Source organism: Anguilla rostrata, chromosome 10 (genome assembly GCF_018555375.3).
Source record: "Anguilla rostrata isolate EN2019 chromosome 10, ASM1855537v3, whole genome shotgun sequence".
Classification (NCBI taxonomy): domain Eukaryota; kingdom Metazoa; phylum Chordata; class Actinopteri; order Anguilliformes; family Anguillidae; genus Anguilla; species Anguilla rostrata.
The window spans coordinates 5,907,892-5,927,666 of record NC_057942.1 but is presented as its reverse complement, the minus strand read 5'-3'; the positions used below and the strand labels follow the sequence as shown (position 1 = coordinate 5,927,666).

General features: G+C 46.2%; 1 protein-coding gene across 1 annotated transcript in view; it reads right to left on the bottom strand.

The window, feature by feature from the left end:
- The window catches only part of srrm4 (serine/arginine repetitive matrix 4), a 62,026-nt gene extending 44,692 nt beyond the window's left edge, over positions 1 to 17,334 (bottom strand). Inside the window, exon 1 of the mRNA XM_064353677.1 lies at positions 16,168 to 17,334. Coding sequence (XP_064209747.1) covers positions 16,168 to 16,298 — 131 coding nt within the window. The 5' untranslated portion in view covers positions 16,299 to 17,334. The remainder of the gene's footprint in view (positions 1 to 16,167) is intronic.
- Between the last annotated feature and the right edge of the window lie 2,441 nt (positions 17,335 to 19,775).

Here is a 19,775-nt window from a genome sequence, read left to right as displayed (position 1 = left end):
CGGTGTGTGTGTGTGAGCGCGCCGCGGCCTCAAGGTCGGTTCGGTTGTGCCGCTATCGTCAATGCCGCGCAACATAAAAGACCGAACGCTGGCAGATGATCAGAGATCGACGGCAGCGCTTCCGAAGACACATTACATCCGTACGACATCGTGCACAGGCAGCGACAGTCGCCATCTCAGAATCTAATTAGGCGCCGTTAGACTTGCAGAAACGGACAAACACGAATGCGCCCAAATGTTATTTATAGCGTACGCGGGTATACCATCCAGCGTGCATTTTGCAAACATGTCAAGCCAAGAATGCAGCGAGCTCATTAAAAATTATTGACTAGGAAACGACGTACAAAGTCATGAATAATTCAGAATCTTTAACGTGACGGGCTTCATCCAGACGGTAACGATGTCCAACATCCACCGAAAGAAAGTAAGCGCACGCCAGCTCAGGTAACAGTAGTGATGTCAAGTTTGAGTGAAAATGTGCATAAAATGACAATGAACGTCGATTGAAAAATAGTCAAAGCAATTCGACTTTCACGTAATCGCCCGCTAAGTACAGTTTAAACTTTATTAGCGGCTGTTCCGTTCGACGGGCAAGGTGAATATGGCAGGGCGGCGCATAAATATTCGGGACGAGGACGCGTATTTGTCAAGCGGGCGGGGTCGAGAGCACGCCCGGCCGTCGCGCGCGTTTTAAGAACGGGCGCAGAGGTGTGGAAACCGAGGCGTTCCGCAAGCCGTCCGACAGACGCGATTAAACCCGACCTTTGCCCGTTCGGGCCGAGGAGATAAACGCTTCCCCTCCCCGATCCGATCCGCGCGTCAGCACAAAGACGGATGCTTATCGCGGCCGATATTTCATTCTGTTTTATTTAGCAGTTTTTTATTTATTTATTTATTTATTTTTATTTTTTTTTTAAGGAGAAGTGTCGAGAGAGAGAGGGTTGAAAACCTCCTGCAGCCGTGGATGCTGCGGAGCTGGACTCGGGCCACCGCTCTTGTACGGGGATAATTGGGCCAGTGCGCTTTTTCACGCCCACGCGGGGGGGCGTTTGAACCCACCTCTGACCCCCGACTGGGGACAGCGTAGCCGCGGTAAGATGTTTCAGCGCCGGCACGGGAGTTTCGAGAGCGGTTGAACATCTCAGCTTGGCAGCAGTGTTGGCGGCGGTTGGGGAACTCGTTGCGCATCCGAAAGGTTAGCGGTTTGATTTCTTGAGCGGGGCGCTGTTGTTTCACCCTGAAGCAAGGTTTTTTTCTCTTCTCTGCCTTGCCTCAGCAAGACCTGAAAGCTTTATAAACAGGCATAATATGCGGAGTTACATTAGGACATCTGCTACGCAAATCACTGCTAGAAATTCAACGTACATGATAATTAAGCGTGTGTGTGGGTATGCACCTGTGCATCCGTGTGTATATATACCCCACATCTGTGAATTTTTCTCTGTCCTTTTCACTATTGAGTTGTCTGAGCATGAAATGCGCTATACAAATAAAGTTTGACTCGAATCTTCACTCGATATATAGATGTCACATAAATTCAGCGATATCAGATTCCATTATTCGTCGGCCTTGGAGTGAAATCACTTCCTTCAGAAAGGCACAGCAGCGGCAGCGTTGAAGGATTCATCGCTGCAGCAGCTACCTGAAGGGAAAAGGTAATGCGGGTCGGTGGAAGAGTAGGCTAGGCCAGGAAGACGAGGCACCAGTAGTGAAGCTCAAAAGCCTTTTCCCCGCTCTTTCAGGCCCCGCCCACCGTTGCGCTCAACTGCCGTTGCGTTAGCAACAAAGACACACCAGGGGGGGCTCGTCAGAGCCCCGTTCGCGCGGCGAGGACGCGGGACGTTCGCGTCAACGGATTCGCGCACTCACGCGTGCGTGTGTGTGTGTGTGCGTGTGTGTGTCAGTGGCTCGGAGGAACTGAAATCCAAGCCAGGCACCGCGGTGCCGGAGAGGATAAGGAGAGAGGAGAGAAGATTCTGGAACGCATTCCCTTTCACTCACGCAGGTTCCGAGGGGAACAGGAGGAGAGATGAAAGGGGGGAGGATGGACCACCTCCCGGGCCCGGTGCGGGGTCAGATAATGAAATGAGAGTGACTAATGAAGAAGTAACGGCCGCTCGATGAAAAGTGAATGGAGCTCAGGTCTCCCTCCCCAACCACCCACACACCCCCACCCCCACCACCCAACCCCCAACCCCAAACCCCAATACCCGCCCCCCCTCCACTTCAAACACTAACCAGGACGTCTTCATTCTATTAATGAGTAACCTTGGAACTGCTACCTGCTTCTCACTGAGCTCAATCACTGATGTGCCGGGCTGTCAGAGCTAATGCCAGAGACGGCTGGAGTGACGATCGACATATTGGCTCAGCACACTGCGCTTCGCAAGGTTAACACCCCCTGCCCCCCCCCCACCTCCCACCTTCTCTGTGGGTCTGTTAGCAAACAAAGCCCTCTTTTCCTGTGACTGAAATGACATACGGGCAAGAAGGAAGGTGAACATGTACAAGACGATGACAGTTAACAATTCCCTTTACAGAAAATGGATGAAACTGCAGGAGATGTATTTGTAGAAAATGACAACTGGTCAAAATACAGAATTGGTATACATTGAATAATGCGAACTGAACAAGTTTTTGTCCATAAATAAATAATCAAAACGACAATGCCTTCGCTTAGGAAGGATAAAACAATCAATATTTGTCGGAGTAACCCCAATTCATCTTTAAAAAAGATGAACGATCCCTTATTTCTTTGGGAGCTGTATTTCCAAGGGTACAACAGCTGTACGTAATGCTGCGGTATTATATTTGTCATAAAGCAGTGCTGCTCAGCTGTGAATCACGTGACAAGCGAGCAAAAATAAAGGGAACCAAACATTCCGGAACCTACAGGGCTCCCAAAAAAAGAGAAGAAAAAAAAACAGAGAGAGAGAGAGAGAGAGAGAGAGCGCGAGAAATACCCAAATCTTCCTCTCTCGCGCTTAAATAATGCAACGGCTCCCGAGTCAAATCGAAACTCATTAAAACAGGACAAAAGCGGCAGTACATTAGCGCGCCATGATCAAAGCAGCAGTCATTAGCTCTAAGCCTTTCTGCTCAGACCGATCTCGCGGTTATATTGCTGTTGGGTTTAAGACACAAAGCGGTTCGGGAGTCAGTCTCATAGAGCCGACTGAAACAAAAAAAAAGAGAAAGAAGAAGATTTGAAAAGACATTTTTTCACGAGGACTCTGAGAAGACCATTTAATTAATACTTTAAATTAACTGCTTAATTATATGGCCATTTGCGATGCTTTTTTCCCCCTGCCTCCCAAATGAATAGAAAGGAACTGATAACTGATAACTTCAGGAGATGTAATGTGAAACAGATATTGAAAAGTTTTGGAAATTAATACTTTTTTTTTTTTTGCTCCCCGTTGAGTATAAATCTCAAAAAGCAATAAAAAAAAGCTCAAAAAATCATTTTATGCCTGTATGAGAAATGTACCCCTAAGCTGAAGTATAAGTGAGATAAACCACCCACTACCGCGGGGTTCTGCAGATATATTGCACTTATGCTGGGTGGTTATAGGCCCAAGGTTAGCCTAGGGATGTATAGTCACCTTAGGCCAGCAATATATCTTCCGAATTGAGAACAATGGAGCGCATTAGGCCTCATATACGAAACATATTCCGATACTTTTTTGTCTGTATATCAGTACAGTCGCGACACATTTAATGTTATATAAGTGGAAGGCGTTTCGGTTCTTCCGTATAAGCAGGATTTGGAGGTGCATGTTGTGATACCGCTGTACACAGTTCCGTGGTAAACAACAAGAGGCTTATACAAAGGTGGAGAGCGGGAGAGAGAGAGAGAAAGAGAGAGAGAGAAAAAAAGAGATTGAATAAACATATCTAAGAGAATACCCCTAATGCACTTTGCGGTGCGATCAGGCAAATCGAGGAGACATGAAATCTGTCAACTCGGCTCTCGGTAATCAGTACTCAGCGGAACGCGCTGGCTACTGGAACGTCAGAGGCAATAACAGTCACGGGAGAAGGTCATCGGGATTTAAAACACGTCGCCGCGGAATCCGTTGCTCTCTTTTTCGTCGTTGTAAATAGTGCAAAATCCCCCCCCCGTAATAACTTCCCTGGCGTTATCCGACTTGTCCGTCGGCCTTGTTTTCGTTTCAAATTTGAGTCGCTTTTGATCATCACTGCTATCCCTGGAAAAAAAATAAATAAATAAATAAATAAACGGATAAATAAATAAATTCATACGCTCTCGTTTTTTTTCAGGAGCCGATGCAGAAGGCGTTGACGTCTCCGTAAGAACAGCGACGGTGACAGGGGCCTCTGTTTGGAAAATCTCGCTCGGTGTTCAAACAGAGCCTGCGTGTGAGCAGGCGACAGAGCGGGGGACCGCGATGCAACACAACGTGAACTCTCCTTCACCCGAAATCTCTGTCAGGAAAAAAAAAAACAAACAAACAAACTAAAAAATAAAAACACACAACAGGAATGGCGCGTTAAAACACGTGCGAAAAATAAAATCCAGATTTTAAGCCTTTCCGGTAACTTTTACGGCGAGCGAAAATAGCCTACAGCCGTTAAGGCCGAGGGAGACAATCAAAAAAATTCAGGGGTGTCTTTGAGTGGCACGCCTCATCCCGAGCGTTTCAGGGGTTTCATTTCAGGCGGAGCGATCTCGAGGTGAGAACGTCAAACCGCCGTGACGACGTGCCAGTTAACGCCGCCGCTCGCCCCGTCGCCCTATCACGTGACACCCGCCCCGGCGAAGCCTTCCGTCAAAAAAAACGCAGCGATCGGCGTTTCGGGAAAACGAAGGTAATTTCACGTGAATGGCAGCTCATTCATTCCAGAAACGAGGAACGGAGAACAAGGGGAAGTTATAAAAAAATTCATTTAAATAAATAAATAAAATAAAATAAAAAATGAAATAAGGAATCGGTGGCGGGGATGAGGAAGTCAGCCAACCCTGAAATGATTTAATTTAAGTGATGAGGGCCTGCCTTTGATAAGTTTTCACTCTAATAATGGAATTGGGTGGCTCCAGGGGTCCTGTCGCGTAGCAAACACCACGCATGCGCCCAGAGGGATCCGATAAGAACTGAGCTCGTGTTTTTAATTTTAATCTGCGGACTATAACCACAACCACAGACAAAAAAAAAAAAAAAAATTAAATAAAATCTTTAAACACCAGGGGAAGAACGTACTTAACACCATTACACTGCATCGCTCTTCTCTCAGAATAAAAGGGACTCTAACTAGCATTCCCACAGGCTGGTTCTTGTCTCTGGTGAGATATTGCAAAGCCCATTATGTGCAATTTTCAGATTTTTCCAATATGCCATATCAGCGGAGATGCATATTTAATAACTCACGGGTCTCCGAGCGATCTTCGGCTCGTGGTTATTGCTCTGTACGAGCGCTGTGAGTGATCGCGCCACATCGCAGCACGTTTATGTCTGATATCGTAGCGTGACTCGCCCGTACGTCCCTATTTAATGTAGCCCAAAGCCCCCCGGGGCGCTTCCATAACGAGCGTGCGTCCTCCTGGACAAGATCCAGGCCTTTTGGCCCACTTCCTGTTTCCCTTCAAGGGATACAGCAGTGAGTTCAGATGATCATTTCTCTCATCTACTGTACCTGAGTACCTGAAGTCTGTCTTTAGTTTTTTTTTGTGTTTTCGTGGTTTTAGTGTTTTAGTCTCAAAAGGAGACTTAAAATCTTTTTTTTCTCTCAAATAAAATGACTTGCTTTAAGTTACTTTTTGCTTGACAAGTGAAATTTTTTCACCCAGTTGGTCTTGAAATGGGTCAAACCTTCTCCCCTCACTGACAAATTTTTTTGTCTTATTTAGCAAAAAAAAGAGTGATAGCAATGAGAGTCTAAATATAAGACAAAAAAGCTTGTAGAGATATACTTATGTTTTCGGTTTTTGCGGTGTAGTATTGCACCTGGGATGCGCAGCAGGTGTCAGACGAGGAAGGCCGAGATTCACGCGTCAACAAAACCGTTTAAATGAAGGGTGTCGATTTACTCTTTGGGCCCGTTCTGCTTCAGGGGGGCCGGACTGGATCGGGTGTTTTCTGATTGGTCCACCAGCAGCCGTGGAAACGGCCCTTCCTAACAGCAGCGAGGCTTCGTGGCTTGAGCTCGGTAAGCCCCACAGCAGTAGTAACAGGTTTTTACTTCTGGTAAGTGGGTCAGCAAGCGAGCCCCACGCTCCGTCGGGTGATTTAGCACATTGTCAACCGCTGTGACGAGTGGAGAGCGTGCTCTCTCTCCCTCCCTCCCTCCCTCTCTCTCTCTCTCCCTCCCTCCCTCACTCTCTCCCTCTCCTCCTCCCTCACTCTCTCTCCCTCCCCTCTCTCTCTCTCTCTCCCTCTCTCCTCTCTCTCTCTCTCTCCCTCCCTTCTCTCTCTCTCTCTCTCTCTCTCCTCCCCCTCTCTCTCTCTCTCTCTCCCTCCCTTTCTATCTCTCTCTCTCTCTCTCTCCTCTCTCTCTCTACCTCTGTCTCACCCTCCTCTCTCTCTACCTCCCTCTCTCTCTCTCTACTCCCTCTCTCTCTCTCCCTCCTCTCTCTCTCTCTCTCCCTCCCTCTCCTCCCTCTCTCTCCCTCTCTCTACCTCTCTCCCTCCTCTCTCTCTCCCTCCCTCCCTCTCCCTCCCTCTCCCCTCTCTCTCTACCTCTCTTGTTCCCCATCCTCTATTTCACTCTTCACCCCCTCTCCTCCCACCCTGACCTTTTCTTTATTTTCCATCTCTCTTCTTTACGCCCTTTCTTTCTCTCCACCCTCTCTCTCACTCTCGCTTTTCCCCCACACCTTAACTCTCTCTTTTTCCACTCTCCGTCTCCTCCCTCCCTCCCTCCCTCCCTCCCTCCCCCAGTTCTCTTTAATGGCCTAGGTCACTCCGTCTGCCAAAAGACTCCCCGGCTAGTGATCAGCCAAAGCCCCCACAGAGACTCCCAGTGGCTGTAGGGTTACTGCGAAATTGCTCCTTCAAAAATATAGAGTAATTAAACCCCCCCCCCCTCCCGTTCACTCGTTTCATACATCCTCCCTCCTCAGCCATACACTAACTGCTATGAATACGAAATAGGACTGAAGGTTAGAGTGTAAATTGACTTTTTTTTGCGAAGGTCAATAGCCATGTTTATGTATATGTCATATCCCCCGACATTCGAGGGGCAGTAATCTGAATGCTCTTTAGCATTCCACGATTTGACGGGCAGGCATTTCCTTCCGGCTCCACGCTTTCCACGTTACTCCAGACCGCTGGAGGTAGATCGGCTGGGGGAGAGAGGGGGGGGGGGGGGACGGACAGGAACGGAAGTTATCTCTGCACTGTCCAAAAGATTAATTACCACCAGCGTAAGGCCTTACAGTTCTCTCTCCCCCATTTCCACCCTTTTGTTATTTCTTAATATCATGGGCAAATTGTAAAAAATGAAAAGAAACAAGGTTTTAAATGTCCAATTTTCTGCAAAACCCCAATCTATCTGTACTGTATTATTATTATTATTATTATTATTATTATTATTATTGCATTTTAATTATGTGTTTGCCACACAGGCGGAGTTGAGTGCATTTGTGAAATTGGACTCCCTCCATGTTGACTGCTAGACTTCACTCTAATTGTCTGTTGGCTGGATGTTGCTCATTAGTCTTTGAGAAGCTCCTGCAGTCTGTAATGTTGACGTTAAGCGTATTGATCTCAAGGCCACTGTATTAAAATTCCACGGTGATTTGCTTATCCTGTCTCTTCCGATTCTGATTCAAGCTCAAGCTAATTTGAACTGAACGTAAGAAAATGGCCTAGCGCCTGAATTACTGCCTCGTTGTTTTATTGCTTCAGTCCACTAAAACACCCGGAGCTTTTAGCTGGTTACAGTTTGCTTTTTTTCTCAACACTAACGGTGTGAGTTGTAGCACTCTAAAACGCTCTCATTGAGTGAATGAAGACTGTATTTACATAGCCTCAACATTATCAATCATAATACCGGCTGAAAAATATAGGATATGAAAACAAAAAGTTGAAATGAAATGAATCCTGGAAGAAACCAAAATGAAATTTATGCAGTATATAGAAATACAGAGTGGCTATTATTACTACAATATGTAGTTGGCTGTGGCAGTAGCAAGGAGGTATAGTTGGTCACATTGCCACCAGGGCAGGGGAGGGAGGGTTTTGATTGGTGGGATATTCCCCACTTTGTGGCGCAACAGCGACACCTCTGGTTCGGTCAGGTACCTGCACTCTGTCTGCGCTAGCCCGCTGATGCAGTAACTGTGCAGCTCTGCTAGTGCATTGCAGGAGTGACCAAATGGTTGGCTGGGCCTTCACACCCCAGAGGAGGTGTCAGTACAGCATAATGGTGAAGGAACTGAGTCGGTAACTCTAAGGTTGTAAGTTTAATTCCTAGGTTGTTCCCTTGAGCAAGGTGGCTAATCCTGAATTGCTTTGGTATAAATTAATTGTATGTAAAGAATTTGAGCTGTGTTGCTTAGTTGCTCTGGACTGGAGCATAAACCACAGCGCGTATTCCCCACCCTCCTCACTTGACAGAGGGCTTTGTAATGATGGGACACTTAAAAAATGTGATTGAGCAGTTCAAATGGGAAGCATTATTAGAAAAAGAAAAGACATTATGGAACAAAACCTTCAACCACTATCGGCGATGAAGATTAACTTAGAGGAGAAAACAATATAAACTAGGTAAAACAAGGAAAGATTTTTAAAAATTTAAGAAAACCAGACATTTAATTAAATCAGGCAAAAAGCAGTCACTGTAAATCTAAAGGCTTAGAAAGTGGCCCTCTATAATGCTTAACTAAATCAATTAAAATGTTCGAATGATGAATATTTATTTATTTATTATTTTATGTGTGGATAATATTTTCCCAGGACTCTCCCCAAATCATGAGCTCGTCTTCATGCTATTTATAAAAAGCATGTGTTTTCCAATTAAATTAGCAAATGGTTTGCTGCCTACAGCTGTGCTTCAATAATTAGGCAAATGGAGGGGAAATCCATTATACTGGTGAAATAATGAATGAACTGAAGTAAGAAACCCGCTTAACTCAGCTCAGCTGTTCTGGCGCTTCAGCAAAGATTGGGAGTCTAAAACGTTCAAAGGTTGTTTTTTTTTTTGTTTTGTTTTTTTTTTCTCGCAAAGTATAGAAACAGCTGAACTGCCTAAGAGGCTCGGAGCTCCACCATCCATTTCAATTTGAATATCCAGAAAACAGTAACAGATTGCATGACTGTTGGCTGTGCAGCATGCCTGGTTCAAAAGTGTGTTTCTCATTAGGGAAAACAGTCTCATTTATGCCATGTCTTAATGGCGCACTGTGGAAAGTTGAATTGAGAAAAAAAAAAAACAAGATGGACGCGCACCTTTTGTTATTTTTCTTATTTAATTTGCTGTGTGTTGAACGAGCGAAGGAAGAGAGACTTTTCAAACAGAAACAGGTTCCAATTAAATCTCCAGAACCAGAGCCCTGAAATAATATAACTGCTGCTACTCAGTCCTGACATTTCCACTAGGGTCACAGGGAGGAAGAGAGAGAGAGAGAGAGAGAGTGAGAGTGCAGGAGAGAGTGTGTGTTGTTTTGTCATTTTGAACTGAAGCATCCCAAGAGAGGTGGGGAGGGAGGGAGAGAGGAGAGAGAAGACAGAGAGAAAAAGAGAGAGGGAGGGAAGGAGGGAGGATTTTGATCTGAGTCTTGGCAACTCTGCAGTGTATTTTGTCATCAAGGGTAAGTCAGAGGAAGACAGTCTCAGATTATGAAGAGTCTCGAAGAGGGCGCCTCTCTGAAAACTAGTGGGCAGCACGTCAACGTAAATTTAAAAAAAGGAATCTGGGAGACGTTGACATGATCCACTGTCATTCTTTAAACAACTGGAATTCAAACTGAGGTGCTGTGCCAGCTCAATCTATGGAAATGCGCTGTTAAATTATGTGCTGTACCCCCGCACCCATATTTTTAATATGACACGGATAGCAGTGCACGTATGCCCGTGAGCCTTAACAATCTCTAACATTAAACACCGAGGCTGAATATTACCGCAATCCCAGGTATCTTACGGCAAAACTTCAGAATTAAATCAGCTCAATAAATGTCAAGCTCCGAGATCACAGATAATGCTCGTCTGTAGCTTTTAGCCAAATCTAATTCGCATGTTAATATTTTATAAAACTCATATTGCTTTTGTAAGTTAATTCAGTTTTATACCAAAATGATATGGATTTGGTTCAGAAATGTACGAATTGCATTTATTATGTATTCAAGCAGTGAAATTATGCTTGCATAATGTAAAGCCTATTGCTTTTTTCTTGAAGAATAAGCCTTGGATTTCTCTCTTTTTTTTAACAGCACTGCAAAGGATTTTTTTTTGTGCCTTCAAATTTGAGTCTTATCTTGAATCTAACTGAAATGAGCAATGAATTCAAGCAAGTGTTCCATTTGTTTTTCTTTTGTACACAACTAATGTAAACTTCAGCAACTGTCAAAATACTTAAAATGAAATGGAAAAAGGAAAACTCAAGTCTGATTCAAATTTAAGGACAAAATAAGGGACTGCTCAAGAGACAAAGAGGAAACGAACGATTATGTACGTTTGGGTTATTCCTATTAAATATCCACATTTATAAAAATAATACTCTTTTCAGTGAAACTTTGCATTTGCACACAACCCTAAAGAAAGTGCTTTGTCAGAAATACACAAATGCTTTTGAAGAAGATTGTTTTTAAATTAACAAAGACATTTCTACTGGGAATTGTTTCCCCAGAGAAACCTCATTTGTACCACAGGCACCATCACCAGACATACGATGAGTATTCAGTTGAGAGCAGAACTTTCTAGAAAAAAGTGGACTTGGAGAAGTTGCACCTGACACAGTTTTGAATCATCCTTTAAGGTAGGGGTGCAGGACAGGGGCCGTTCTGTTTCAGGATTTTGTGCTTCTGATCTTAGTTTTTTAATTCGCTCAATCATATCTTGAGCTGACGTTTGCATAAGCACCAGCTGCAGCAACTTTGACTTGTTCTCCCGAAGAACTTTCATCAGCTGGGATATAGAACGGCAATTGAAACTATCTTGACTATTTGCTAAAAGATCATCATTTCAGGAAGGAAAAAAGACAAAACAACAATTGGCCAACAGGCATACTACAAGACTCATTTAATGTAGTTTAGAGGATTACAAAACAAAATGTGAAGCAAAGCTCATTTTCAAATGATGAATTAATCAATTTCAATATTTTCATGGAGGAACACACAACAAGTCTAAAGCGCGGTGCATTAATGATTATGTAATGTTATAACTGCTAAGTATATTAAACAAAGTGAAAATAATTAAACTATGATGAGTAATTTTGCTTCCAGGGAAATAACCCATTGCGAGTATCTGTGGAAAAATCAACTGATAGTTTATGCTTCATTTTGATACTTTATGCTTTGCATATAAATCGGGCCATTTATATATTTTTGTCTCTCCAAACTGTAAAGTTTGTTTAAATTAAAACAAAACAAATTAAATAACTTTTCTGGGGTCACGTTATTGCAGATTTTTTTCCCCCCTTTTGTGGTTAAATTGAACAGACCTCCTTGGGCCATTCAAAGGCTTTCCGAAGCCCTGGTCAAGCTTTCGGGCCTGTTCAGGTTTGTGGGATGGAGGGGGCAGGGAGAGAATGGTGAAGGTATAGAAGAAAGAAAGAAAAAATAAAATGAAAGTACACAAGGGGACATTATCCTACATCAGCTCTCAGAAATAATGAAATACTCTCTGTCTCCAGGGCAATGTTCAGGGCTGGGGAGTCTCATTTTGTCTGGTTACTTCCCCTCTGTGAACAGTCCTGTCCTCGATAATCCGAATCAACGGACCGTTCATCGGTGATACGCTGGGACGTCCCTCTACCCTGCACATTCCCCTCTGTGCATTAGCCCCCTGGGTCCAGGACTTGCATTATTTAAGGAATAACTCAAAAATGGAGTTCCTGATGTAGCCATCGCAGAAAACCTGGGGGTAACTCACTTATCCTTGAAGGTACAACTAGACCATCTTTCTGGAGTTTGGATTTAACTAACTTTTAATTTAGGGATTTTTTTTTTTATTGGACAGAACAGTGTAGAGAGACAGGAAGACCAGGGGAAGAGAGAGGGAGAGACGTGCCCCAACTGAAAGACACCATTATAATGTAATTATGAATGACATATTGCCTCTAAAGTGACAACAACAAAAAAAATAGGGCTGGACTGTATTTATTTCATTAGGAAAGACGCGATGTCTCCCACCTCAGCGAGGGCGCGATCGAGTGCACTCACTGAATGACCCTAAGAGTCCCGGAACAGTGCGTGCGGACCGGAGCCTCTCTGAGCCGGTTAGCGTGGACGGGAAACTCGCGCTGTCGCCGCTCTTACTTCTCTCCGAAGATCGCTGAGGTCACGTTCGATCAGCCGCGCGAGCGAAAGAGCACGCCTGGCGTGGAAACGACCAAAACTCTAATTGCATCTGAGACCCACCCCCCCCACCCCCCCGAAGCCACGGGATTGGTCCCTTCATCGCCGACGTGTTGGTCACTGGACAACAGCGCTAACAGTCAAGCGCTAATCGTCATGGCATCAGCTACTCTGGGCACCAGGAGTGTTAGCACGAGAGTGTTAGCCAGCACCGGCTAGCGCGTCGTGTCATTAAATGAGAACGCTTCCAGAATTTCAACTCCTCAAAGCGTGAAACGTGGTACCGGCAGTCCTGACTGAGGTGGCACTCAAAAAGTAATCATATCCACTCACAGAAGTTTTTGAAAAGGTAAGTGGGTGTTTAGATATTTTTTTTAAAAAGATAGTGGGAATACATACGTAAAGCTTGCAAGAGATATTGGACACGGCGTGTCAAGAAAAGGTCTGCTATCATTTAACTCAATAACAGTTGTTATAATGAATGTGAACAACACAATGTAAAGGCTCCCTGAACCTATTTATGCCCTGATCTTGTTAGCGCTTGTCAGGAGTGTTTGCCTTTTCTTTCACATCTCTGTTATAATTAACGCAAGCGGACTTCGCTGTCGTTCGGCCATCGGCCGGCCGATGTTCCATGGGCAGCACTTCGTCCTTCATCCTTTCACAACTGTTGATTTGGGAGGGAGCCATGGAGATGGAGAGAGGAGAGGTGTGGTTGCTCAGCTGGGAGCAGCAGCGTCGCGGCGCGGCGCGGCACCGCGTCCGTCTGTATGGACGTGTAATCCCCATCCCTCACGAGTGCCGCTGCTAATCCTTTACACCCTCCTCCTCGTTAAGCAAGCATCTGCTGGGGAAAGAGGAAGGCCCCCTCTGCCACCCCTACTGCACACTCACATGCACTCACACTCACGCACACACACACGCACTCACAGTCGCACACACACACACACACACATGCACTCACACTCACGCACTCACGCACTCACAGTCGCACACACATACACATGCACACACAGTCACGCACACACACTCACAGTCGCACACACATACACATGCACACACAGTCACGCACACACACACACGTAAATACAGATGCACACACAAACACTCGCACACATACTCACACTCATGCGCACACTCACACACACACTAACACACACACACACACGCACACTCACACGCACACTCACACTCGCGCATTCACTCACACACTCACGTACACACACATACACACACATACACACACGCATGCACGCACACACACACACACCCTTCCTCCCTTCCTTTCCCTGCCTACCATCTGCCTCATTGCTGGTCAAGTATCCCCCCCTCCCCCGTTTCACCCCCCACTGCCCCCCCCTCCTTGGAAAGAGGCCTCCATTGTCACTGAAAGACCCCAGAGAATGAAACAGCTTGTGGGGTGCAACGGCCGCAGCCAAGGCCCTCCAGCTGTAGAGTGAACCCACCCCATCGCTCTCTGCTTAGGGAGGGGCCCTGCCACAGCCCCCCCCACCCCCCCCCAACCCTGTCTCTAATTACCCCACTGTGGGCAGCTCCAGTGACATTTGGGTGGGAAGGGGGGGTGGGTAGGGGGGGAGAAGAAAGAAGAGAAGAGAAAGGAAAAAATATGAGGCAGAATAAGAGGGAGCTGAAAGGACAGCGATTACACATCTTTCCTCTCCCGACTCTCACATCCTCCCCGCTCAGTTCTCGCTGAAATGGCCCGTCATCCCGCGTTTATCCGCTGCAAATAATGATGTTGCTCCAGTGGAGTAGGAGATGGCCCGAGGCTATCAGCATCCAGAGGGACCGAGTGGTCTCGAGTTATTGTCTGAGCGCTGACATCATCAACAGATGGGAGATGCTTCACTTCAAACGGAGAGCAATGTTTTTCTGTCTCTCTCTCTCTCTCTCTCTCTCTCTGCTTTCTCTCCTCCTGAAATTTGCCATCACATTTGCAGAGACCCTTCTTTCGTTCCACTCTGATGAGCATAAACGGAAAGGAGGAGACGTTGGATTGAACTGCCGCCGCGCTTTTGAGTTGAGCGGTGTTCCCTCGTTGTTGTTGTAAACGCGTTTCTGTCTCTGCCCCTGCGTTGCTTGCATCAACATCAATGTCACCTCCATACCCCCAAAGCAGGGAAGCCACATCACTGTGCACTTTGAACCAAGTGCAACAGGGGAGAGAGACAGCCTGGACGTATATTTCATATAAGCTGTTACACAATTTATGGAAAATTGCTGGCAGTCGTAGCTTTCTATCCTTTTGGCCAGCCCCTTCAATTTGGTAAACAGTGTAGGGGTGAAGCAATCATTCCAAGGCTTAATATTTCCTTTTTACTTTGCACAATCGTGGCAATTTAACAGCCACCACAGTTCGTCTGAAGAGCCTGGCAGTGCTTCCTTGCAGAATAAAAGTGCACAATCCGGGCTTACCCCCTGGCCCTTAGATTACACAGCTGGATCAACAGTCTCTAAATGTCACTCGGACGCCGCCAAAACATTTCCCACTGCGAGACGAAAAGGAATCACGTTCACGCCTAACCCTGACCTCCTCCCCCAAACCGTGACAAAATCTAAATTTTTAAATTTTTGTTTAAATTGTATTCTGTTTAAAATATGTACTGAGTAGGGAATCTGAACCGGCAGCATCAGACAGGAGAGTTCTGACGCTGGTGGGAGGGGTGCTGTCTCCCGCCGCGGATACAGTAGCGCCAATCTCCCCACCGCTTGGCCCCTTCGAGCCGCGAAACTACGTTTCATGAGCAGTCACGCTCCAGAGCTTGACAAACAACTGCATCAGCAGCGGGATGTGATAAGAGATAAAGTTGTCAGCGCCAGGTTCTGTTCTCCGATTGCGAGGACTATGGCGAGGGGGGCGTGGGGGCGCGAGGGGGGCGTGGGGGGGGTTTGGGACGGGAAGAGGGGGGGTGGGGGGTGTTGGGGGGGGGGCGATAAACACACGGCGGCGGGGGAGCGGATCACAAATCATTTTTTATCCTCCCCCAGTGCTGAGAGGCGATAATACAGGCAGTAACCTTTCCAGCAGTGAAAAAAGAAAAGAAAAAAAAAAGAAAAGAAAAAAAAAGAAAGAGGGACCGCGCAACAGCCCTGCGCCTCAGGAGACAACGTCGTGGCAACGGAGGAGCCTCGAGGGGTGCGACCAAAAACCGGCAACGCGAAGAAGAGGAAGAGGAAGGAAGGAAGGGTCATCTCGCCGTCCCTTTTCAAAGACACGCTCAAATTTGCACTGCGCACTCGCGTACGCACGTACACGATACACACAGCGTGTCTGTCCTTTAACGAGGCAGAAAAGTAATATTTGTAAAGCAGTGAGTATGAACTAATATTCCATGCATTGTATTTTACTGCAGAAAGCTCAGTGGCACCAAAGTGTGGATCTGGATGCGTTACTGAAGTTCATTGCTTTAAAGGACACTGAACGTCCTTTCGATGGAATCAATGCTTTGAAGTAGCAACAACAACAGCAACAACAACAGCAGCAACAACAGCAGCAACAGGAAACAGGTGTAAACAGGAGAACTCTCTACGGAGGGATATAGGATGAGATAAGCTCCACTCCCGAGAGATGCATGAGTGTAATCTCTATGGTGAATTTAAAGGGATTAAAGGTGTGACAGCGGACCGAAGTTGGGGGGATTTGGGAGGGGGGGACGGAGAAGGGGACTCACTTGGTCACGTTCCTCCTGGCCGTGATGCTGGCGACGATGACGCTCCCCGGTCTCGGTGAGGCCACGGCTTTAAACGTCCCCCTCCAGAACTTTTCGAACAGCTGCTTCTCCCCTTCCTGCAGGCCGGCCATGGCGCTCCCGGTGCCCCCGCCGGACAGGGGGGGTCGCGGGGGGGTGAAGGGGGGGCGAGACGAGAAGGGTCCGCAGCCCCCGAGATTCCGCTCGTTCGGCTGGCACGCGTGCGCGAACTCACACGCGCACGTACGCGCACACACACGCACGGCTCGCCGGGGAGCCAGGGAGCTGTCCAAGTACTGAACCCAGGAACCCGAGCAGACGAACGCTTGTGCTGTCCACGGGACGTGCCTCCCTCCGAGCTCTCCTGCCCCCAGTTCAGTCCGGTCCGCTCCGGTCCCCCTCTCTCTCTCGCTCTCTCTCTCTCTCTCAGTCCATGTGCCGGCTGCTCTCTGGAAAGCGGTGGAGCAGGAGGGCTTGTTGCGGTGTGCTCTCTCCGCTGTCTTTGTTCCACTCACGAGTGTGGCATCCCCCCTCTCTTTCTCCTCTTTCTCCTCCTCCTCCTCCTCCTGCTGCTGCTGCCGGCTGGCTCCTCCCGCTTCTCGCTCTCTCGCTCTCTCGCTCTCTCCGCCGCCGGAGACGCGCGCTGGGCGAGCGAGGAGCAGGGGCTGGTACGGTTAGCGGAGGTAGCGGGAGCGCAGCCTCACCGCCCGGCTGTCGTCGGCAGGTGGAAGTGAGGCTCTGCCTCTTGCCTCTGCCGGCACACAGACGCGCAGAGGGAAGGGTGTTAGAGGGCGTGAGGCTGTAGGAGCGCGAGAGCGTGTGTGTGTCTGCGCGTGTGTGTGCCTCCCCGCATTCTGTGCGTGTGTGTGTGCGTGTGTGTGTATTTATGTGTGTGTGAGTATAAGCAAGGCTGATGGTGGCTTGTTTTGTCTCGTCGAGGTGGTGTGACACTCAGGCTAGGGCTGGTTGACAGGCAGTGTGATGCCTTCCCTCCCTTTCTCTCTCTCTCTTTCTCTCTCACTCTCTCTATCTCTCACTCTCTTCATCTTTCTCCCTTCAGCTCTTTCTTCATCTCTCTCTCTTTCACTCTCTCTGTCACATTCTCTCTCATACTCTCTCTTTTCAACTCTCTCTCCAGCTCTCTCCCTCTCTCTCTAACTCTCTCTCCCTCTCTCTCTAACTCTCTCTCTCTCTCCAACTCTCTCTCTCTCTCTCTCTCTCTCTCTCTCTCCATCTCCCTCTTGCCTCTCCTCTCCCTCTGTGTCTTTGACAAAAGGCACAGCCTGCTGCCATGCATCAGCATAACAAAAGGCCTGTGGGCCGTGTGGAGCAGGCGGTGCGTGTGTCTGACACAAAGCCCCCGGGGGGGCGGGCGGGAATTTCCCCCGGCCGAACAGCACAACTCCAACCCCCCCCCCCACCCCACCCCACCCCCCACCCCAAAACAGCACCACCCAAATCCTTAAACTCTCTAAGGCCTCGGGGAGGACAAAAACTTTCCAATGCATTCAAACGGGTGGAATATCATACAACTGGAAAACTTACAATGGGAATTGTACATAAGTCACAAAGGAAAAAGTCAATTATGAGTAAATATGTATGGCCTGTATGTACGCAGTTCTTACAATAGCAAATGGCGTATTCTAAAAATACAATACGCTGTAGTGTATGCTCTCATGCATGTTAAAATGTTGAGTTTTAATTAACAGTGCATATTTGATCAAATGTACTATTTTCGAGCAAAATGTACTTAATCAGATTTGACTGCAATGAAATGTATTGATATAATTTGTGGTTTTGTATTGCTATATACCTACCTATCATTTACGGCAGTCACAGGCAAAGTTCCAATCTGGGAAATTTTAATATTCAGAATCGCAATCTCTTTTCTATGATTAATAGGTATGCCGGGTGCAGACTCCAAACTCCAGCGACTATAATTAGTCATGCATATTTTAGCTGCTAACATGAGACTTGATGTGTAACAACACTAACTACTTAATGTTAAGTGGAGGCTTCATCAGTGCGCCTTGAATAAAGATTGCCTTTAAGTACACAAATTAAACAAAGACACACACACACCTGCAATGGGGAAGCAAATATGTCACCATTTTGAGCAGTGAGACAAAAGAATCATCTGTTTAAATAACATTTCATTTTTCCCAATTGAAAGTAGGCTCATTTTTGTCAGTAAATATGGCTTGTGTAAGTTAGAGATGAAAACATTCTTGGGATGCTGTCCAGAAGCAGATGATGACTATTTGTTTGTTTTTTGTTTTTTTTTTGGAGAGGGAAAACAGGACTGGCTTTAAAACAGATTTAGCATTCTGGCATAGATCACAGTGGATGAGCAATGCATTAACCCTGGCATCCATTAAAACAGAGCCATTTAACTAGCAGCCTTGGGGCAAATGCTGCCCCCCCCCCCTCCTCGCCCCCCACAGAGATACTCTTGATACCTAGGTTTTATTTTTTAATTTTTTTTGAGAGAGAGCATCTACTCACTGTGTACATGCGCTACATGCATGTTATTAATAAAATGCCCCTGTGTATGACAAAAAGACTACTTTTTTTTTTTAAAAGAATTTATTTCCTTTGAAAGACAACATGAGTGTGATTCTTACTTGTGGTTTTGGGGTACCTGTGTGCATGTATTAATTACATTTGATTGAGCCATTACCTGTATCTGTACTCCAAGTCTCTACTCTTAATGTGCTACAATTCATAGCAGTAATTTCTGTTGGGGTTTGCTTGTTTTTGGATGGGTATATAAAGTTGCTGACTGAGCGCAGTTTTGTCAAAATCTTCTCCTTGAAAGAAATTGATGGCAGCACCTCAATTAAGCTGAATTGGTTATTCTGTTACCTGTTCAAGGCTACACAAAGCAACTAATTACTTTTAATCAATTGAAATGAATACCTGTCTACATTACTGATTTGTTGGTAGGGACCAATCGAATAGACGTAACTTACAGATTACCATTACCTGTGACCTTTTAACTGTCCCCTCATGAGCATCTTCCGCCACAAACTAATAACAAATTTTTACCTAAAAATGAACTCTGCGCTATTTGCATGGGTTTACAAACCAAGCCTGTGCTAAATCTACAATAATATGCCCGAACCCATTTGTGTCATAATAATTCTACAACAACCTCTATGGATGATAACATTATTTTAGCACGAACATCGCAGACTGCTGAGCCACAGAACGACTCACGACACATCCTCCAATTTGCATCCTTATAATGAAATAATCAGACACACAGTAAAATGATCAGTGTTAAATTAAGTGTATTCGAGTAACTTTGATCCCACTTGGACTCTCACGAACTATTAGAATTAAAGCAACATTTTACTGGGCACTGTGTGCATTCCGTTATAACGGCACAGTATGAACATATTTTAATGAATAAAATTGTCCTGTGACCATTAGGCCTAAGCCATGTCTAAATCTCGACTTCCCCAAATATCACACTTCACAACCCAAGGAGCTGTGCTCTTCATTATTTTTACTGAAACCTTGAAAGAGTAGACCCTGAGTAACTGTCATGTGTTTCGATTTGTTTTCTAGAACCTTCCACACTGTAC